Source organism: Gymnodraco acuticeps, unplaced genomic scaffold (assembly GCF_902827175.1).
Source record: "Gymnodraco acuticeps unplaced genomic scaffold, fGymAcu1.1, whole genome shotgun sequence".
Taxonomy (NCBI): Eukaryota; Metazoa; Chordata; class Actinopteri; order Perciformes; family Bathydraconidae; genus Gymnodraco; species Gymnodraco acuticeps.
Window position 1 is genome coordinate 2,150,921 of NW_022989947.1, and position 23,936 is coordinate 2,174,856.

The 23,936-nt window shown below is 41.2% G+C and overlaps 1 protein-coding gene across 9 annotated transcripts in view; it reads right to left on the minus strand.

Moving 5' to 3' along the window:
- Positions 1–23,306, minus strand: part of LOC117542560 (sodium bicarbonate cotransporter 3-like) — a 37,863-nt gene extending 14,557 nt beyond the window's left edge. For 2 of the 9 annotated variants that reach the window (XM_034210289.1, XM_034210287.1), the window contains exons 1-8: positions 23,140–23,306; positions 9,512–9,593; positions 7,792–7,938; positions 5,697–5,835; positions 5,294–5,454; positions 4,975–5,163; positions 3,673–4,044; positions 450–565 (exon numbers count right to left, since the gene is read on the minus strand). In XM_034210289.1, coding sequence (XP_034066180.1) covers positions 450–565; positions 3,673–4,044; positions 4,975–5,163; positions 5,294–5,454; positions 5,697–5,835; positions 7,792–7,938; positions 9,512–9,593; positions 23,140–23,181 — 1,248 coding nt within the window. In that variant the 5' untranslated portion in view covers positions 23,182–23,306. Of the gene's footprint in view, positions 1–449; positions 566–3,672; positions 4,045–4,974; positions 5,164–5,293; positions 5,455–5,696; positions 5,836–7,791; positions 7,939–9,511; positions 9,594–18,545; positions 18,733–23,139 lie in introns of those variants that run through there. The other 7 variants (XM_034210291.1, XM_034210290.1, XM_034210295.1 and 4 more) reach the window with 7 other exon arrangements.
- Between the last annotated feature and the right edge of the window lie 630 nt (positions 23,307–23,936).

A 23,936-nucleotide genomic window follows, 5' to 3' on the forward strand; every position in this document is an offset into this window, starting at 1 on the left:
GCACAGGGATAGAACATCTGTATCCCTGTGTAGAACAGACTGTGCATTCATCCCTCTTTTGTATCCTGACTCATGCACCTTATTTTTTTTTGGCAGTGATTATGGAGGGTTTTATAATGATAACTACTTATGTCAGCCAGCCATTTTATTGAATGGATGAGGCACTAAGTGGGAGGATGATGGGAGACATTTTCCACTAACTAACACTAAACACAGCCACAGAACTGTTTTACTTTGTTTATTCGTAGTCTATTGAAGCAGTGTCTGGAGAGGCTTCTTACTGAGCCAAGAAGAAAAAGGGTATGTGATGGTGGCTCTCAAACTGGCATTTTTCAACAGACCATTGAAATGTCTGTGGAAGTCCAGAAACTGAAGAAAAGACACTGATGAAGTCATGGGCCCTCCACCATGAAGGACTGTTTCTGTGCTCAGTACTGTGGCTAGGTTACCTTGCTGAAGTCAACACTGCTGCCCTCTCTACTGACCCCTACTTTGGACGGTCTCCTCTCCACAGCCTTGTTGCCATCCAGGTTGTTGGGGAGAGAGTTCGGAGAAACCAGTGGTCCTAAAAAGGGACAAGGGGAGCAGAAGTTAGACAAAGCAGTGGTGGACGCAGAGGATTTCGAAATCAAAGGTCGAGAATGGCAGTGTGGTTCACCATGAAATCCCATTTTTGATGTCATCATTAAAACGGCATTTGCCTTGCATCTTTCCTTAGATTTTAAAAGAAGTGGGGGAAAAAAGATGAGGGTATTTTAATCCATGATAGACTGGTACTTTGAGGCATGGCTTCATTAAAAGAGACAACATTTCACTGGGATGACTCATTTTGAATCACAGGTGAGCTCTTGGTAAACAAACCTGTTACAAAATCCTTAGATCACATGGCTTTCTACACTGGTGGTTTGTGATGCAATGCTAAATTCAAACACTAGTATTTGGATTTGAGGTTTAAAATGTCACAATTTTTGTCTGGAAGTGAAAGGATTTTTTGCACAACGAGCAATACTACACACAATGTGATGATTTGGTGCAGCAGAGCTGCAACACTGTGATGTCTCTTCACAGGGAAGACGATATATTTCATGATTCCTATTTGCTCCCCATCTGTCGAGCTCAATACTGTGCTGCTTAAGTCAAGTCCTGCTTAGCTTGAATTCATGACAGCTTTGAGCTAAAGTTGAAGGGATGTATTTGATATGCCTGACAGTATACTTTCCTCAGACTTCAGCACCTTCGAGTGTTGAAGCTCCGGTATTTCTGTGCATAATTGACTGCATACTTCAACATTGCTTATGTAGTTTGAGCCTTACCAGATACAGGAAACGCTAGCACTCTAAGTGACATGAGAGCAGGGCAATGAAATGAGGGAGTCATGTATTTGGATCAAAAGATAGCATGTGCATACTATCCTCTGATATAGCAATTCAACACTTCTTTTACCAGGTTGTTCTTCTTTTCTCATTTTCAACAATACATTTCTCTTATCGCCAACAGGAAGTAACCAACTAACCCTAACTAACATTAATAAAGGCTTAAGCAATATGTCCACTGATCCATACCCTTGAAATGTACCCTGGAGTAAACCCAGTGGATTCTGGGTAGCTGTGACTGCTGAACAGGAGCATGATTGCTCACATACCCGACAAAGCCTCTTGGAATAAGGGAGGGATTAGTATAGGTTGCGTTCGCCAACACACTTCATTCAGGGGCGCTAAACCCTGGAATGCTCCCCCATACTGGCCTTTTAAACAGTGGCGTCATAGCGCTACCTCATTCAAACGGAAAACAGTAACATAAATAACTGAAATTATACAGATTTTCTGACCAGACTGAAACTTTTCTTGTTATGGTAAAAGTACATTATTAAATAATAACTGACCCAGTTGCCTCAATGACAATAATTAATGCTTAAAATATGAAAATCTCTCAAATAAGGCGTACATGCCCCGTTTAGAAATATTTCACCAATGACTTCTTCCTTAATAGTTCAGTAGCCTGCATATATATATATATATATATATATATATATATATATATATATATATGCAGGCTACTGACTATATATATAGTTCAGTAGCCTGCATATATATATATATATATATATATATATATATATAGTCTGCGATCAACTCAACCATTACATGTCTAAAGAAAAAAAGGTGAGAACATATAACCGTTGCATTCTTCACTAGAATATTTTCGTTAATCCCTATTAACCAGAAAACCTGCTACTACTCACCCAGACAAATGAACACATTAAGGACATTTTACTGTCCAACAGTTCTTCTCTGCTCAACCCAGTCAGACCGTTTAGCTATTTAAGATAACGTTGTAAAACAGAACATTTACAACCTTAAGTGTTAATGAGCTGTGATGAAGACTCGATAGCCCTCACTTAATAATAACCCACACACTGATGTGAGGACACTCGCATCTTGGGAAATATTGTATATTTTCCTAGTAGGGGGTACAATTACCAAAGCTTCTCAGCTATAATAAGACCACCACAACCTTTCAGATTCAGCTCTCACCAAGTGATTGCAATGACCTATACTTTGAAATAGAGCCATTCCCAGAAGTGGACACAAAGTCTAATAATAAAATGGAACAACGTAGCTTGGGAAGAAAAGTCACCGTTGGTGCCAAAAATATAGGAGATCGAGAACCAATACACACAAGCTCCCTCTCTAGCTTATATTTATCCATGCTGCTGGCACCCGTCTCACTTACCCTCACTGCTCTTAATCGGGTAAAAGAGTGTTTATATTTAGGAATTGATGTGGAGGAAGAGCATGGGTGCAAACAGATGCAATGGGAAAAGCACAAGTTGCATGAAATTCATATCCGTGTGCTCAAACTGAGGCAGTCATCCGAGGATGACGTATTATGTTAGTGTCTGCGTCGTTCACAGCATAACAAAAACATAAGAGCTAGAGATATTCAAAGCTTATCTGCAAGATCTCTTTCCGACACTGATGCAAATTACATTAATTAGTATCAGAGATTTAAAACCCAATCCATTTTAAATCCTTTACAGTGATTTATTGTAATCTAAATATAAAACACTATCAAAAAACATTTGTTAATAGTATGAGCAGATAAAAAGACTAAGACTGTGATAATTACTAAAAACATTATTGGGATATCGCTTTTAAGGTATTTCATGAAACACCAATGAAAGACATTGGGGAAGATAGCTAAATGTGGCAATAAAATCACAAAAACCATGATGCATTATGGGAGAAAGACAGACCAAAAGACTTTGGATGGCAGCCATGCAACCAGAATGAAGGAGGTGTGAATAAGGACAGGGCCAAGCAAGACATTGAGTCTTCAAAATGTGTTAAGAGAGGGGGAGAAGTTTGAATAGCAAAAATAAGTATAGTGAGTTTTGGAGCGAAGCAAGAAACAAGGTATAAGTAGAAAGAAAAAGGTTAGTTGAAAGAATGTAAACAGTGAAGGGGCCGAAGCAGGAATCATGAGGCGGAGACCAGTGTCAAACTTTTGTGAATTAATACATTGGGAAGAGCGTTTTAGCAAGTGAGGCTTGCTGTGGGTTATTGATGAGATGGCTGCAGCGAAAGTTAACAGGGAGCGGAGCTTTCATGCTAGTGCTAGTGTTCTCTGTTCAAGCCGTGACTCACACTAGCAGGCTACACAGATATTTGCCTTCTAAGGGCATCAGCTCGAGGCCCTGGGATGCCGAGGATGCTCGACGGCTGAGCTCTGGTGACGCCGCCTCTTCTTCAGCAGAGTGTGGGTGGTCGTCATCCTCAGGAGGCGATACCACCACTTCGGGGATGCCACGAGGGCCAAGGCCTGTGCCCTGGGTTTGGGAGGAGTGCCGGGGAGCAACGGGGGTATTTTGAGGGGTGGTGAGGAACGGGCTACCTGGGGCGTGCCCAGTGTTGGAGGAAGAGGAAGGTAGGAGATGGTTGAGCAGGATGGAGACTCTGGACTCTCGTCTCTGGGAGAGGTTGGAGACAGAGGAGGCTGTCCCTGCCTTGTGGAGAGAGAGACGTGAAGAGGACAGGCCCTCTCCTAACAGAGGAGACAATGGCAAAAGGGAGAGAGAAAAGGAGGGAAAGGAATAAGGGATGGAGCAGAGGAATAAACATATGAAGTAGGAGTACATCACAAAGGTGGTATCTGGAGGAGACACAGCTAGAAGGGGTGGGCAGCAAGAGCGAGGCAGGAGTGTTGTTAGAGGAGACTGTGCTTGCATAAACATGAGCGAACAGCATGGTAGTGTGCAGAAGACACTAAGAATGATTCAGTGAGGCGTGTAGGAGGTTCTGCAAGAGGCCAACACAAATTGTATCATTCAATTCCAAACAAACCAAATCGTCAACCTCGAGAGGGTTAAGATGCATGCAGGAGAGGATGAGTTAGCACGATGTCAGTGCACTGTAAGCAAACGTGTGCTCTACCACGACAGACCAGTCATAATTCCTAGAGTGCATACGCATTTGGCACAAAAACATACATCTTACCAACTACAACCATCAATGTGAGATTTATTCATTTGACCTTTCACGTTTAAGGTTTAATGATATTAAAATGCAAGCCCCACAAGAACCACAGGCACAGAAGTGGAGAATGGGATATTTATTTCATTCTTTAAACTTCAGGCTGGCACCCAACACCATACATTAACACCACTGCAGCCATGCCCACTCAAAAAACACACAATGCTGACTCCAGTTGCAGTTTAGTGTCACCCTATGGAGTAAAAACAATCATTATTTAAATCACCCCGAGCCAGGCCAGCCATACAAGTTATCAGAGTCAGTAGCACCCGGATTTCTCTTTCACTATTGGGGCCGACTCCTTCTCTTGATTTTACTCACTTTTACCATCCACCTTCTACGATGGCATTGAGGGATTTGAACAGTGGATTTTTAAGCAACAGTTCCCCAGAGGTGGAATACATAGAGGAAAAATAAATGTGATTGCGTCGCAGAATCTCACCGTTTCTTTCAAGCAAGAGTGGGTCAGAATGTTTCTTGCCTATGTCAGCAATGGAGCGCACCAGAGGGATGCGATTGCTAAGTTTTCTCTCATTCTGGTGGTGGTGTTTCTTCAGCATGGCTTCCCGCACCTTGTGACGCAAATCTTCCTTCAGATGGCCCGACGCCACCATGCTGTCTATCAGCATGTCTGATTTGTAGAAAAGCAGGGGGAAAAAACACAGCAAGGAAAATGAATTTAATATGGAGATTACAAATAATTTTACTTGAGTATAAATTAGCTTTTATTTTTCTGAATTTAATCATGAGAAAAAAACTACCTGCAATTTCTTCAATACTGTTGGCCCTCATATCGAGCATGACCGTGCCGTTGAGTATGCAGCTACGCAGTTCAAATAAGCTGTGTAGTGACAACGTAGCCACATAGGGCTTACTCCATCTCTCCCCACCATCTTCCACATCTTCTTCAAATTTCAACCACCTGTGGATAAACAACACAAACAGAAAGAAGATATTAACTTAAAGTTGAATCAGGATCAGTGTCTCCAGTTTACTCATGGTGTTATTTTATGAGTGCTACAAACCTATTTTACACTATGAAACAGATGCATCAAATATCATGAAAACTGTTATTTGTTCAAAAAGTCAACAGATCTATAAAGTTCCGTATTGCTTTCACTCCATGAGGTTGTCATTATGCTGGTCCTTCAGTTGCTTTCTAACCTGGCAGTTTCCTTCCACTCAGTGGATCTGCCGTCTCTGAAGGAGAGCTCGTCCAGCTCAGTGAAGAGGTCATGTGGGACGTGCTCGAGGTCATCGTCCTCTGCTCCCAGGATGAACTGAACCCGCTGGGATGGTGTGTCTGCACAGAGAGTAGTCAAAGGCCAAAGGACATATTTACAATCATTAAAACAATAAAAGTTTATTTCTCAAGGCATTATGGGCTATTAAAAGAACCCTGTGGAGTTTGACCTCTAATAGTGTGTTTGTTTCCACATGCACATAGATGATGTGATACGCAGTCCTGCCAACGCTTTTTCACTGATCTACAGGTGGCTGTAATTTGCCAAAAAGGCAATGGATTTTTGAAAAGGCAAGCTAGTAAACAAAGCATCCAGATGTTATACTTTGGAAATATTTTATGAGGAAAAGGCATGTCTTCTTGTTAGTTAGACCTCAAGGATAGACATCACATTTAGTTGAATGTGGAATGTAACCCATGTTTTTTAACCGTTTATAATAAAACTCCACAGGGGAACCCTTAAGTGACTGTCTTAACCGTAGAGGGGGAGATTAAATCGGCCCATAATAAAAGGTTTCAAGGCATTTATTTGTCATACGTGCATAGCTAGTGTAGTTATGACGATGAACATCTTAGGTCACAGGAGATGGTAGTATGATCAAACGGAATTCTTTAGGTCCTCCTGAGAAAGTATGGCTGTGTGTTTGGCCATTACCACTGCACTAATGCTTTCTGAAGGTGGAGAGGATAATCTTTGTGGGAGTGTACAGAGAGACCAGTAGATAACCAACTGCTTTTCATTACTACATAAGAAGGAATACATCTGCAGGCAAAAGCGCATCATGAAAACCTGAAAGCATTCCAGACATTTTCTTTTCATGCCCGATTGAATTAGAGGGCAGATATCAGGACATCTCGAACCAAAGAGAAAACAGAAATAGACATGGCAGATTACAAGACTAAGCGCCACAGGCAGGCAGAAGCCGAATGAATGGAGGCAAAAGGGGAGTTCTTTCTGTCCACACATGGGTGCAATGTGTGGTGATCTGGTGTGTTTAATGCACATGGGAGTACATACATTGATGCTGTTGGTGCTTACCGACAGCAACTAAACCTAAACACGTATAACCGTCTCATAGATTGAGATGCTGTGTGCCCTCAGTAGGTGCTCAACATGATAACCGGACCAATGCAGGTCTTGTTTGGTGTCGTCGTAAAGACTTGATAACACCTCAAAGCATTGTTTGGCTGCCTATAAGTCTTGCAGTTGAGGTGACGCAGTAAATTCTCACTTAGCGCACGCAGCACACCTCTCTTAAAATGTCAGCCTTCAATCAGTGTCGGAGGCTATTTACCGGTGGCCTTTAAAGCCTTTTAGAGCTGAATGTTTATTCAGAACTGTTTGAAAGAGGGAGACGCATAAGGCTTAAGCAGAGAGGTAATATAACCTGGTAATCTGTGTATTTTTAAAAGTTTTTTTTCTTCCAAATGAACGTCACGCATGATTCCCTAAACCAGTGGTTCTCAACTGGTGGGTCGCGGACCCGTTTCGAGTGGGTCGCAGATCTTCTATTTTCTTCTCAAAGTGTACCAGAATGCGTAGTTTATATGTTAGTATTTCTAAAAATGGGAGAATCCCCCCAGACCCCCCTGCTGGGGTTGGGTTTTCAGCATGTGGGCCTTTTTATGTTATACAGTTCAGCTTTGATTCCATCATCTCATTAAACCTTTTTTAAAAGCATGCTTTAGTTCTGTGAAGGGATATATGTACTGTACTTCACTTTAATTAATATTGTATGCTAAAAAAAAACGTACATATTACAGCACCATTTTTTGTTGAATAGATTTCAGTGGTTCAAAATTTCGGGTCGCGATTTATTGACAAAGGAAAAAAGTGGGTCCCGAGGCCTGACCAGTTGAGAACCACTGCCTTAAACGATAGGCTGTTATTGGCTCTAAAAGAAGACATTAACGACAAGGTCGACGAGTCATTTGTAATAGGAACTATGTAGAGAGGGATTCAAACTAAAAGAGTGGTGTGGGGGCATTAAGACATTAAAGATAAGCATTTCCAACCAGTGGGGGATTCCCGGCCATCGTCCTTCCCCTCCTCAGAGTCTCTCTCTTTCTTCTTTCGGTGGTGTCTGTGTCCTCGATGACGATGTTTCCGTTTGTTCTCCCTTCCAAGAGGAACATGGACGCCTACATACACCGCTCTGTGGCCTAGGGAAAAGACAAGTGCAATACCATTTTAGATATCTTTTTCTTACACACTCTTTTGCACAAATTAATAAAGGTTCGGGGAAGTTTAAATACAGTTCACAATTTGAGTTACATTTTCATTATAGATGATTCAAACTGACTAATTAGCAGGTGGTAAAGGGACATACACATGTATCTTATTGGAAATAAAGTAAAAACCCATGTTGTTTTAACATAGAATGTATCATTTAAATGAAATAAAGTTCTAAATGTTTACAACACGTCCCATCTACAGTATTCTGTACAATCTGATGACCAGATTTATATCGTAAAACATGTTGACCTTGAAGTTTCCTGACCATCACACACATCAGATTTCCACCTCTGTTAGCAAATAAAGCTAAGACAATGGCAAACCAAATACCATTTCAGTGTGGTCGAGACAACAATAAGATAGATTGAACTCAATTTCAAAATCCAAGGCTTCATTGTAAAACTTAAATGTTGAGCCGACAATAACAGTGTCAGTATTTACATCTGAACAGAAACACTAACATTTAAAACCGAAGGCGGAGAACTCTGCTTTTCAATGGAGTGCTCTAGATAATCAACTTGAAGAAAACCAGAGTACAATGTTTTTTTCACCACTCTGTTCTCCCCAATGTTTATATTTACTTCCCCTCATTATTTTGACTGCCACACAGGAACTGTGTTCTGAAATGCAAACGCCCTATTTTCACCCTACATACTCTACCAATACTCATTTCACAGATGAGTCATCTCTCTTTGATTTGAGAGGGAACCCTGGGGGGAATGAAACTAAGACGCAGCACTCACAGGAAGGCAAAGTGACACATGAGCTGAACAGATGGAGAGGAAAGGAGAGGAAGGAAGAGAGAGCAAAGACATGGGAGATGAAAGAAGATGGAAAATAAACAGCCTGGCTGGACAGAGAGCAGAGGGCTTCAATAAAGATAAGGGATAAATGGAGATAGTGCTGTGGACGGACATAGAGAAAGAGCAGAGTGCTGGCGGGGGAGGACAGAGGGACAAGTAGCAAACACCTGAAGGACATATTATTGGTGCTAAAGACTTTTTTTGTGAACAGCATTGGCTATAAGATGTAACGTACAGCTAGTGCTGTGTATTGGGCGAGAATCGGACGTCTTGTAATGAGTTCCAGTGTTTCCCCTACCATTGTCTTGGAGGGGCACCCCCCCCCCCCCCCTGAAATTCCAGGTGTTTAAAAATGTTGTTTATATATATATATATATATATATATATATCTACTGTCACTTTTCACATTGAACATGTGCTCTTTTATTAAATAAACTAAACGCTTTCATTTTAAGTTGTGAGTTTAGTGTTTTTGACCCTAAGAAACACTGATGCATTAATCAATAACAATAATCCACAGCTCCTCTCTCTGCTCCAGAGGATTTAAAAAAAAATATATCCCTATCCCAATGCCACCTCCCCCCCCCGCCCCGCTCAGGCAGCACCCCACAAAGCAGGGCTTAAAGTGATCAGCAACAAGTGAATGACTAAGCATTTGTTCAATAGGTATTTTCAGTCGGTGTGGCTTCAAACTTACTGTCCAAATCCTCCTTTTCGTAGTTTGTGTGAGTACTGAAGCTGCTCTTTCCATGGTCCACTAATGCCTCCTCATCTAGACCCTGAGAACAACGGGAGAAAGCACAAAAGAGATTGAAGGATACATTATTTATAAAAAACAAAACACATGTAAAGTGTGCAAATAAATAGTTTCAACCCCAATTATTTGACTGGTTCATATAGCTTAATATACAATTTAAACCTAAATGACGGCTTTTAGAATGAGTCAAGACAAATGAATCCAATTCAATAGACATTAAAAAGGAAGTGTTGGTGACCCATTAGGAAAGAAAACGCATTCAAAGCACATCTTACTTGCAGTAGCTAACATAACCAGACACAACAGACAATCAATAAAGTGTCTCCGATAATGCAGCACAATGGTAGAAACAATGACCGAATGAAAATATATTTAAATTCAAGCTTTATTTCAAAGACTGTCGCTAGAAAGGAATACATATGAAGGTGGGTTGATAAACAGGAGTGGCAGATATAGAATCTGTTGCAGTAAGATCTAGCAGAAGCATCTGGGGAACCAGCAGGGCAGAAAAGGACCCAGACTCAGATCGTCTAGGCTGTGATAAGACTGGTGGGAACACAGCATGAAGATCTTTACATTTCTTCTGACACCCCGGATATGTTAATCAATGGTGGGTTTGGTGAGGGTCCCGTTTGTTTGTTTATTTGTATCCCCATACCAAATGACTGTATAGCTCTGTGTTTATGCGTTTGAGTAAAGCAAACTAATGACTTTGCAACACATTACCACAACACTTAAACAAGGCAGTCAATATCTCGGGCCATAACATAAAATAGTAAGTGTACTTAATGTTTAGTTGACTATGATCATAGACCAGCACGCAAATATATACTCTGATAAACAGGTTAGCTTATTAAGAAGATTATCTTTTTCCCCACAAACTAATTAGCCTCTATTGGAATATATATTCAGTGTTGATCCATGCCATAAAAGGTTGAGTTACATGGCAACGTCAAGAGGCTGGCTCCACTCATTAAAACAGAGGTCATGTGACCTTAGTGAAAATGATCATTCAGATATCCATGTCATGGAAACAACAGATAGAAGGATCCAATGAGAGGAGACACCACGTTTTCAGAAAACATGGCTGAAAATGTGCATTTCATTAGTGTTTTTTATCAAATTATAGTGCCTTAAAAAAAACAGATAACAGTACCTAAACACACAAACACACAACTGCTACGTGTGTGAGGGGACTCCTGAAATCCCAGCCTTAACCATCAGCAGTATCAACATTTACGATGAGGATATCCCAATCCTACCTCTAACCTTATACAACCCAAACATTGTACCATTTGAAACTCAAAGCTAGTTCCCCACACACACACACACACACACACAAAGCTCCTCAACCCAAAACGAGTTTGGCTCTGACTCTATAACCTTAAGAACATTTAAAGCAGCCAAAGACACATCTCCAGTTACTCTTGCATGTGTGGCCAAAACAGAACTATATGTGCTTGAGAAGCTCCTGTGGGTCCGCCATCAGGGAACAGCAACTGATACCAATATCATCCCTGTCAGTCCCATCTTCGTGAAAATATTTGAATTCGGCACCTCAAGTAACCTTCATACTTCCAGCTGTTCTTTAAGGCCACATGGTGTGAATCAATAGAAGTCAAGCCAGCTCGGCCACATGATCAGCAGGCATGATGTATTCGGACAAAGAAGGAAACGCTTTTTTTAGACACACATTCATATAGAGTCGGTCAACACCACAGGGTAGCAGTGAGCTGAAGGTGGCTTTGAAAGCCAGGCTGATAACAAGATCGGCCTGAATAAGATATAGGCCTATATAACATACGTGTGTGTCTGACAGTATGGATCCTATCTTACAGGGTTTTTTGAGAACTTGTGCTTTAATACCATGTTGCAGGTGACTGTTCATAAAATGTAAAAATACATATCTTCTATGATTTTCTTTATATATATATATATATATACACACACACACACACATTTCACATATAACATAAATCAGACCCTTTGCTGAAAAAGAAACGCTGCTTCCTGTTTCGTGTACAAACCCTTTTATGCAACACAATCCCTGATTGGTTGATCCTTTTGATCACTTCAACCAGTCACAGAGAGGCTCTGCTGCCATGTAGGAGGGTGTCGAAACAAAAGTGACGATGACAGCCACATGTTGAAAAGACACACGATACTTGGATGCCATCAGGGCCCCTGCATGCCTGTCACCCTCCACCACATTGAAGGTTCACTCTGGTAGAAGGGTACTAACTCTATTTCTATCTCCTGCTTTCCCTGTTTCCTTACTGGCTTACTATTAGGAATAGGTCTTCAATGACATTCAGAGTTCCACACAAATATTACCATAATTATTCTCCTGTTAGAACCCCAATTACAAAGAATGATGCCATCTGTGATTGTGCCTGTGTGTTTGTGCGTCCCAGTTGCTAGTGGATTTGCATGATAATGAGCCATGTTGCTCTCCGACAGTGCCTCTGTGAGGAGGGGTAAGAACACAGCTGCAGGCAGAAGAGCAGCAAGACATGAATCTCTGTAGTAACTGAAGTTCCTCCCCCTACAAGTGAGTCAGATTGACCAAAGTTGACTAAAGCTGGAGTGGTTGGTCAAGGTCATTTAAGATGAAAGGTCACTGGATTCTCAGCTTCCAGCATCACAACAAAAGCTAATGTTTGGTCCATCAGTTAATTAGCTGAAGCCTTCAGAGATTTCCAAAGGACAAACATTTGCATTTGATGTCATGCAGTTTTAGGTAATTAAATCAAACATTCTAACACATTTAAAAACAGTTAACAAAATACTTTTTTGCTTGGCTACTGGTTTGGTCACAGTTGTAATTTCCTAATCCTATTGTGCCAGAATCACATGAACCAACTTTTACTAGCAGGGTGCACAAAGCTGGAGGAAAACCATTCCTGCTTCATGAGTATCGTCTTATTTTTAAGCTTCTTAAAATACCACTTTTACTGTGTAAACAGTTTACTCACTATGAGGTTTTCTATAGTATATATGCATGTCACTGTCGTGCCTGTATATGCACGTGTTAAAGTCTGTCGTGCCCTCAACCCCACATTGCTTGGTACATTTTAAGAACACATGATGCAACCCGTCACATAGCTTTGTCCAAAATAAACCCAGTCTATCAGCCAGTCCCCAGGCCAGGGAGGAAATTGGCCATTATGCCTACAAAGCACAGCTGTGGTTGGGCTACAGAAGCAGTGCCAGTGGGGAGCTGGATTTGTGGGCTTAGAGGGCAGGAACAAGAATGGCCAGCAGAGTGGAAAAGCCACCAAATAGTGACATCAATATATGACAAAACGTAATAGTTCTCTGGCTTCACCTAAACAATTAAGGAAACCAGATTATATTTGCATAGCACTGTTATCTTAACTGTGTGGATATAGATAGATATTTGTGTAGTGATGACCATTATGATTGTTTTTAATATGCATGAAACTAGTGTTAGATAAGGATGCAGGCCAACATATCTAAGTGGATCTGGATCAACACATCACCAGTAACCAGGAAGCTTGATAAATGCCAGATAGTGATCACGATAAAAACATGGACGGAAACATCGAATGCAAGTGTAACCATGGTATGAGGTAACCCTCAGTAGGCATACATGTAACCACAGTGTTTCCTTCCCGTTCAGGGTCCACTGAGACATGTGCTGCCACATGACAGGAACAGTGCTCTACACATTCTGCTCCACCTGACAAAACCAATGTCAGACACCGGTGGGAATTCGTATCAGAAATCCATCGATGTCACCAGGGAACAAAACGATTCAAGTCTGAGTTGAGAAGTGAAAGCATATGGAGTCTGGTGCAGGATAAGCCCGGCTTTGCTCAAGCATAACACCTCAGAATGCTGAACGAGTAGAGAGTGGGTTCCAAATAACAATCAAAGAGAGGAAGGCAACACAAGCAGGCAACCTGCCAAGTGCCAACACAATCACACGGTAAAAAGCGTCTCATCATTTCGTATTCTAATCATGCCCCTCATCCACTAATCTTTTTAACATGGGCGTCTCGTGGGAATGTTTTTACCAGACAACAATACAAAAATATGTGTAAATATGAGTGGTGAAAAGAATAGGACATTGTTTTTACAATAACACAAACTTCTGCTCCCAACCACATCAACAACATGAAGTCCAATAAGATAAAAGAAAGCTGTTCTTAGTTACACTCCACAAAAGCCTTTTGGTAATAAAACACTCACCACCTACAGACATGACATGCAACTGTATTGCTTCCTTTTTCCATAGAGCATATGTGAGGGCTTCACCACACCACCAAACAAACACTGACAACATACATTGACACAATGAACGTATGGTGGTGATAATGCTTAGTAAAAACCCCAAACAACATCTGCTAAATCGTACTGCTGCAGTTTTGAAAAAAACATACCGTATCTAAATTCCAAGCAACTAATGCTGATCTGATGCACACTGTAAGCATGTCTGTATGTTTTACAGCAGCTTAGGGGAGAAAATCACCAATGTGTTAGGTATTATGCAGGACTTTAGGATTTATGATTCACATGAACCTTTAACAGTAAACACAAGGCTTACAATGTTCCATCCCATAGGAAAGACAGCACTCTGTTAGAACTCACAATTGATCTATATACAAGAATTTCTCAAGTACAGCATGAAAGATGTGGGAGAAAGTTGGGAAACCTGTTAATGTATCTGGGCAGGGTGACTTTCGATTCAGAAATATAGTATTAGTCCCAGTGGAATTTTACAACTTTACCATCAAGATTGTTATCTTAAATGAGTACATTCACATATGTCCATTTCGGTGGTCTTTGATGGGTCTAGGATTGAATGATATTGACGTTTAATGTATTTTTAAATGTCTTTTCCTAGGCTGATTTTGGTCCATTTTTAAAAAAGCATTCTGTGGAGTTGTCCTTCCTCATAAAGCACTTGCAAACGTGAATCCAGCAGAATACCGTTTCAAGTCGCTACTAGGTTGAAAACCGCACTGCGAACCATTCATTGTTTTGCCCGAATAAAATGTCAAATACATCACGATTCAGGTTTTAATTGCAGACATTGTACACCTTACAGTTCGAAACTTTGTTGACATTCATTTTAATAAACGATAAGATAAATAAAAACAATTGGCTGGAACCAGAGAAGGTTTGGCTCTTTGGAATGTTTTGTTTCCAATTCAAATGATTGATTAATCATTTATTTAAACGTGATTTTCTAATTCATTGAATACTTGTAGGTAAACCCACTTCTGTTAGAATGCAAGAGTGATTGAACCAAGCAGCAGCCAAACACCTCTTCAGTCAAACAGACAGTGAATAAAACAAGCAGCCACTCAACAAGGCCCGTTCCCTGTAATCTCAGCTCCTCGCCAGCCCTGCTTCACTGGGACCAGTTCCAATCCGTAGAGACTGACGTAAGAGAGGTGTGACAGCGAGAGTCCTGTCCCTGCAGATTACTACAAATACATCTCCCGTCTCAGACTGCCAACATTTTCAATTGCATACTATGGATGCAACTATTGTCCTATACTGCAAATTAATGTAATTATGTAACTCGTTTAATTATTTCTGAAAACAGAAATAAGACATTTGAGAGATTATTGATGGCTCCCAGCCAAATGATGTACATTAGAATATACAGTGGGGCAAAAAAGTATTTAGTCAGCCACCAATTGTGCAAGTTCTCCCCCTTAAAAAGATGAGGCCTGTAATTTTCATCCACGGTACACTTCAACTATGAGAGACAGAATGGGGGGAAAGAATCCAGGAAATCACATTGTAGGATTTTTAATGAATTAATGAATTTGGTCACCTACAAACAAACAAGATTTCTGGCTCTCACAGACCTGTAACTTCTTCTTTAAGAGCCTCCTCTGTCCTCCACTTGTTAACTGTATTAATGGCACCTGTTTGAACTCGTTATCAGTATAAAAGACACCTGTCCACAACCTCAAAGAGTCACACTCCAAACTCCACTATGGCAAAGACCAAAGAGCTGTCAAAGGACACCAGAAACAAAATTGTAGACCTGCATCAGGCTGGGAAGACTGAATCTGCTTGGTGTGAAGAAATCAACTGTGGGAGCAATTATTAGAAAATGGAAGACATACAAGACCACTGATAATCTTCCTCGATCTGGGGCTCCACGCAAGATCTCACCCCGTGGGGTCAAAATGATCACAAGCAAAAATCCCAGAACCACACGGGGGGACCTAGTCAATGACCTGCAGAGAGCTGGGACCAAAGTAACAAAGGCTACCATAACGGCCCATCCACACAGCAGCTTTGAACAAATCTTGAAAATCTTGGAGCTGGGCGTGTCTGACAGCTTGGGGATTTTTTGCGAGCAACACGACCAACAACCAATCACATGAATCTCCCGCCCCCGACATACAAAGCAAAAAAAAAAACGGGGATTTTATGCGAGCAATATATATATATATATATAAATAAACTCCCCAAACAGGCGAAAACCTACCAGTTTCACCCACTGTCTCTGGCACCTCCCTCCATGCCTGGTTCCTCTGGTTTGTATCCCGGTAAATAGTCTGGTCGTAAAGAACCGGGTGATTTGCTACCGTAATTTCTCGTTTGGAATATGAGGAAATGAACTGCGGTCTGGCTCTCCCTGCTTACACGCGGTTTGATTGGCTAGCGCTTCTACTATCAGATTTGCATAAACGGGTTTGATTGGCTGACGCTTCCAGCTCAGCTTCAAAAGTTGAACATTGCTCAACTTTTGAATCCTGAACATCCTGGAAATCCTGGAAATCCTGGAAATCTTCGCTTCGCTCCGCTCCCCCACAATGCAGTTCGGCGACAAGCGAGGAAAAGTGACGTCATCCCCATTCAAAGTCAATGGGCAGAGAAGCGTTGGAAGCGGTGGAAGAATCGTCTAAAGCTGCTGTGTGGACGGGCCGTTAGTAACACACTACGCCGCCAGGGACTCAAATCCTGCAGTGCCAGATGTGTCTCCCTGCTTAAGCCAGTACATGTCCAGGCCCGTCTGAAGTTTGCTAGAGAGCATTTAGATGATCCAGAAGAGGATTGGGAGAATGTCATATGGTCAGATGAAACCAAAATAGAACTTTTTGGTAAAAACTCAACTAGACGTGTTTGGAGGAGAAAGAATGCTGAGTTGCATCCAAAGAACACCATACCTACTGTGAAACATGGGGGTGGAAACATCATGCTTTGGGGCTGTTTTTCTGCAAAGGGACCAGGACGACTGATCCGTGAAAAGGAAAGAATGAATGGGGCCATGTATCGTGAGGTTTTGAGTGACAACCTCCTTCCATCAGCAAGGGCATTGAAGATGAAACGTGGCTGGGTCTTTCAGCATGACAATGATCCCAAACACACCGCCCGGGCAACGAAGGAGTGGCTTCGTAAGAAGCATTTCAAGGTCCTGGAGTGGCCTAGCCAGTCTCCAGATCTCAACCCCATAGAAAATCTTTGGAGGGAGTTGAAAGTCCGTGTTGCCCAGCGACAGCCTCAAAACATCACTGCTCTAGAGGAGATCTGCATGGAGGAATGGGCCAAAATACCAGCAACAGTGTGTGAAAACCTTGTTAAGACTTACAGAACACGTTTGACCTCTGTCATTGCCAACAAAGGGTATATAACAAAGTATTGAGATGAACTTTTGTTATTGACCAAATACTTATTTTCCACCATCATTTGCAAATAAATTCTTTAAAAATCCTACAATGTGATTTCCTGGATTCTTTCCCCCCATTCTGTCTCTCATAGTTGAAGTGTACCTAGGACGAAAATTACAAGCCTCTCATCTTTTTAAGTGGGAGAACTTGCACAATTGGTGGCTGACTAAATACTTGTTTGCCCCACTGTATATGTAACATTTGTATAACATCATTTAAGAAACTTTTTTCAGGAAGGCACAAACATCCATGATGCTTAGCAGGTGCTGGGTAGCAAATGGAAACACAGATATCTGAGAAACTCAGAGTATGTTAAATATTGTGATAATGATCTAACTTGCAATGAAAACTGATATTTAAAATGTGCTTCTTTCCCTTTGCTGCTTTCAGTATAACGCTCAAACAACGTTCGTGATGTGTTCATTGCGCAAGTTGACATTGCGATGAAAACTAAAATGTCATATTGTGCAGCCCTAAAAAAGTGGTATGATCTGATTGCAGCTATATGTTGCTGACTTTTGCTAACTAGCCATTCAATTATTTACCTATCTGCAGCCTCACCATGTTTGAGCAGAGCTGAACTAAGAGGCAGTGGGAAGCGCGTAACCTGTATATAATGTCTCCTGAGTGAAGACAATCTTCACATTTATAAAGCTGGGAAGATATGTCATTTGGCAGAAACGTTGGAAAATAAACAGATTATAATCGTAGTCTCCATAAGATGTAATCATCACTGCCAAACATGGACAGACTTCGCAGGCAAACACAAACCTAAAGATGGAAACCATCCCCTCTCTCTACCTCAAATATTTTCCTTTGGATTCCAACAGCCCTTCCTCATTCGTTGCTCTGAGCGTAATCATTTTTGCACTAGACTGAATGGAAACAAGCATTTCATTCGTTTTAACGTCAGTCAGTCAAGAAACATCTCCATTGACAGCTTGCACCTTGTTTGTATTCAGCCACCTTGGCAGACCCATTCTCCCCTCTCTCCCTAACACTCCTCATCTTTCTCCTCTCTTCTTTCCTGTTCTCCTTGTCCCGCTCCTTTAAGCAGCCATAACTGTCATTCCTCTCTTCTCTGCTCCTCGAGGTGATAAAGGAGTAGAAAGGAAACATTTCCATTTCGAGAGACATGTCTCTGATGAGGCAACAGCTTCTCTGCACTGACCACCTGCCACATTCATTAGCACAGACCACCCCACTCCGCCGTAGAACACTAGAGGACAAACCAATACAAAACACAAGCATGCAAAAAACACACACTTGATCCTGTTCAGTGCAGAACACAGCAGTGAGGCACACAGACGTACCGTAAGCACATGCTCTCCTTCGCTCGAATCGTCCATTTAGACTAAAACATCCACAAAGCACAGGCAGCAGGGACGTGAGGCAGCTTTCTGATCTCTATTGTAGAAGGTGTGTGTGAGCTAAGCGCTAACAGAGACACTGTCGCACTTGTCTGTTGCCCCTTCCTCCGCTCATCTCTTTATACAGAGAGAGGAGGGGAGAGAGGGAGCGAGCTGCTTCTAAAAACACAGTGCCCTGCTCTACCCTGTCAGCCCGCTCTTGGCTCAGCAGCCAATCCCACCATGAATATTTTATTTGCCCGGCCAAGAGCATAAAAACGCACATATACGGACACACACACCTTTGGAGGACATCCAAATGCTCACCCGCAGAGTTATTCAGGTCACAAATGAAGACTCGCCCCCAACAAAGATAAATAGAAACAAGAACACGTGTGAGCTTGGCATTCCTCAGAGGGTGCAATGAATTGATAAAGGAAAGATAGTGCTGTGTATTCATTCATTCTCCAATGTCTTCATGCCTATGACATTCACGATCCCTATTAGAGCCTGAAGGTTGCACATGTCTTTCAACAACCTGTAATTTTAAAAGAAACGATGTCTCAGTTGTTTTCCAGTCCACAAAAAGATCTGTTATATGAGTAGGGCAAAAAGAACACATTCATGAAACCCAAGCAGCAAATATTTTTTATTTAACATCCTGGGTCGCAGTCCAGTCCAGAGATACTCTTGGCTTTGATGTATCACCTGTTAACAGAGCCAGTCACTTCCAAGTAGATTTACTACAAAACAATAAGGGCAAAGATGAAACCAAGCCTAGAGAAACCCCTGGCAATGAGGAAGACACAGTGTAAATAGAAAGAGTGCCATCTAAAGGCTGAATTAAACTTGAGACTGAACCGAAAGCAAGACCATGTACTATAATGCAGCAAGGTTTGTTTTTTTACTAAAGTGTTTTAGAAAACTGACAGAATATAACAATTTAGAGCTTTAACTTTCAAATAGGGCAGCAGCTATTATTTGTATTATGAATGAATCAATACATGTTAGAATTGTGTTTTTACCAGAACAACAGTCTAAAACCCCAAATGAAACACTTTATTGTAATGTAAGACACGGAAAGAATCACATCCTCAGTCAACTTGTTGCAATGTGTTGTTCAAAAAACAGTTGTGTATAAAGAATAAAAAAGAGGGCTCGAGAGAGATGGAGGAATCTTTAGTACCCAACACGGATCAGTTTGATGTTGTGTGGGCTTGAGTGAAAGCTATCGATGGAATCCCTGGTACAAAAAAGATAACCGACCACTTAAAGCTGGGTCAGTCAACTTTCACACGCTTTCAACAGTCTCTGTGACCGTTTGTGAATTATTGATAGTAATAGACATGCAATCTTAGCATGATTTAAAAAAAGCTTGGATTGATCTGTATAAAGACAAATCAACATCGTATTCTGTCCATTTCCATACAGGCAGGGGAAAGGGCAAATACGCTCAGGAAGAAGACAATTTATCATTTTTTCATCAATAAACTTATGCCTTTACAGCAATGCTATAATTTCCACTTCTTGTAAGGTATAACAGAAAGTGCTTTGTGGTACAGCGTGAAAGAGGCTTACGGTACAAAGATTAACCGCTCCATGTCTCAGATCCATTATCCATCCCAGGTTAAGCCGATATTACCAACAAACTGAAAAACCATTACGCCTATATGCTACCATCAGGCTCACACTTCAACCATCAACAATCAGACCACACTTAACAGTATAATGATAGGGTTGGTGAATTTTACAAGTTTTTATTGCACAAATTCTAATCCTCTGTAGACAGGCATACTACCACATAGATTAGTGGCATTCTCAGGGCCTTAAACTGCTTTTCTGTATTTCAAATGACCGTTACTGTATTGTTCCGTTACTCCCAGCGCTAATTTAGATGCTAGACAAGTAGAAATGTAAGTGGTGAAGGGAATGAAGGAGTAAATGTATTGAAGTTTATTTAGTTGAGCCTTATAGAACTTAAACAAATATGCTATAATTATAACTATTTCAACTTATTGTGGCAAGCAAATAAGATCTAATTGAAATACAACATTTGCTTTGAGTCAGAACCGAATTATGATACACATTACTTAGACAATTTATAACACATCACTGTTGTGTACACAAATTAGCCTGGTTAAGGTAGGAATGAATCATTGTTAGCATATTATCTTAATAGTATAGCTGAACAGAACACAGCACCAACAGAACTGGCAAAGAGGCTCATTCTGTGTAATTACCCATTCAGCAATGTCTTACGGTGAGTAAGCTTCATAAAACACTCACTAACCCTAGCAGTAAGTGCTGAGCCAATAATAGTCCAGCTCATAGAGCCTACCCTGGCTGGACTAAAACCCTTTCGCACAGCAGGACGTACAAATCCCTCTTTTCTTGGCATGCTGGCGAACATGTGAAGCAAAATTCAATCAAAGCTTAGACGGTACAACCAAATGAGTAAGTTGATAAACAGGGGTCAGGAACTAAAAGTATATCAACCAGTCTAGACCTAGATCAACCTAACACTAGTTAGATATCAATAGTCTATCATAATCCTTAATTTTTCTTTCAGTGTCTTTTGATTTGTAGCTGTTCGAACTTCAACCCATCTTTACTGGTACAAGTGTAAAGGCCTAATCTGGCCACTAAGCACCCGTCATAAAGGCTAAACATGGAAAACACGCAGCAGAGAAGAAGGTTCACCTCTAAGTCAAAGCCTTCTAAGTGGCCTTCTATAAATGCCACAAATAAAGCCTAAGAAGAAGTGGTGACAAATGCAGCAGAACACCTAACAGAACACAGTGGCATAACATGCTATGGGTTCATTCCTAGTGTAAAACAAGTGTTTGACATTATTAAAGGTTGGGGGGGAAGAATTAATTATAATTGCTAAGGATTTATTTTAGAGAGAATCACTGTTCAGGACCATTTATACAGCCAATGGCAGCAATGCCTCATTTTCAAAATGACTCCTGATCACAACAAGAGTCTTCTTGTTTAAACCAGATGAATGCGTTGTCAACATGCACACACTAGCTAAATGCCTGTGTCAAAGCTCAACCAAGGGTATGGTCCTTGGGAAGTGCATTTTGATGGGTGAAGGGCCGACAACATGTTGTTAGATTGGCAATATTCAAATCACAGGAAGCACTATATTTGGTAAAGGTTGAACATGTGTTAACTTACAATACCATTTTGAATGATCTATTGTGAAGCTGCAGATATATCCCTGCAAACAAATGTTTTTCTGCAAACCTAAAAAAACAACTATTTGTTTGGATCCTCTTGATCGTCAAATGGTAGAGCCCAAGATTGGTGCACAGTTAATAAGTTCAGAGCCTTAGTTAGGTATGGAGCAGTTGAATGTTTCTGTGTCACAGTGAATGCATTGACTTCCATGCCAGGGAAGGAAGTAGGCCTGCACAGCAGCTATCCAGCTACACCTTCCATTGGGCAGCCAGGGGTCAAGTTTCCTCAGAGGCATGCTCATGTTCATACATGCACACATATACGTATAGGGTCATCCCCCCACACACAAACGTAGTGGTGAACAACCATACACCAGCATTGATGTCACACAGTCAGCATGCATTAAACTTAGCTCTGAAACAAGTTTCTTTTTTGGTCTCGTTAACACTGCTGCGTGTTTGATGCTCATCATCCCATCTGTGACTGTAAAGTTGCACCCAACGGACAGGATGTGGGCCTCTACTTGACTAACAACTCAATTAAAATGTCAGATTCAAGAGAGTGTGGTAGATGTACTGTCACTCACGGGTCTGATAATGTGCAAAACATGTTCTCTTCCAGTTTCATGTTTGTTTTACTTCTCTAGCTTTCACTGTAAAATTAGCAGCATTTCCTGACTTGGAAATGTCACACAAGAAGGCGGATCTATTTTGGGCGCATTTGATATGCAAATTAGCCTTGTTATGTGGGTAAACGTACCAGTGGATCGTATCAACTAAACTAACTAACTAGGGCACACACTATAAAATAACGGAAGAGTAGACCTGTTGAGCGTGAGGGGAAATGCTACAAAGCAGCTGGCAATAAAAGTCAGACTTACTCAGGTACCCTAACAGAAAGGTATTTATGTGCACGTTTTAGTTAGTGTAAGTGCATGAACACGTATGTCTAGACTTGCCAGAAAAAGGGTAAAAATAACCATTTAACCACTGTTAATGACGTCACAAAACAGGCTCGCTGCCCGGCTACTACATTACCGTTAGCAAGTAACGCTACTAGCTAAAGTAAAGATACACTAAAAACATAAAGTGGTCAGAGAAACACCTCTCTATAAAAAACGTTTGAATGAACGTATTCGCTAACTTTCCCAATATATATTAACACAACTTGTACCCATGCCACGTGTCAGAAGTAGAAAGCCGGCTAACATTAGCAGCCGCCGGATGGTGCCTTATTGAATCTGAGTCTGACTCCCAAGCATCACTACTTCTGCTGCTGCTTGGCAAACAAGGGGCAAACATGGACAAACACGGACAAAGAGCCACACACATCATGGTAGGTTAACAGTGAACTGTGCTGGGCGGGTACTTACTGTTCTCAGTAGCGGCCTCATTTGTTCCGAAGGTTCGTCCATTTCACCTGCCGCCGGTCGCTTACCAACCGTTAGCTTGTATTTTTTAACAGTTGATGTACGGAAGAGACCGGGACGGGTGACACTTAGATGAACTACGAGGACTGCTGTGCTTTCCCTAACGACACGATAAGGACACGCCTTTAACTTGATGGACAGGGGTTGATTGCCAATTCACGTTCAGTAACCGGCATTCTCAGCCAATAAAATGCAACTACGTCACTATGAGGGCGGGGGATAATTTCCGTGTCGCCTCAAAGTCCCAAGCGGGCTTTTTTGTTATGATTTTTAAAACCCCGTTAAACCATGCATTAAACATGCTGGTACAGCTCGCAATGTCCTCTATATGTAAGTGGAAAAGATGAACACTGCTATAAGACATACAACTTAATTTCAAAGTGAAGTTGGATTTGTAAAGTAACCGTAAATGAAAACTATGCTGATTTGAATTTGTGGGCACAATACAGCTTTAATGAAGGAGGAACAAGCAGATAAGCAGCAGGTAATATAGTGTTTCATATTCTTATTTGGTACCACTTTACAATAAGACTACCCTTATAAAGGATTCATAAAGGGTTTATAAGTAGGTTATGAATTAGTTTGTAAACACTTTATTAATCATTAAGAACCATTTATAAACCAGTTCTAACATATTATAAACACAGGCTCACTATTTGGCAAGATTACTAAGCCTTATTGGCTACTTAGCGAGAATCAACTCAGTGAGCAACAGATACTAAGGATGCTGGCTGATGAAG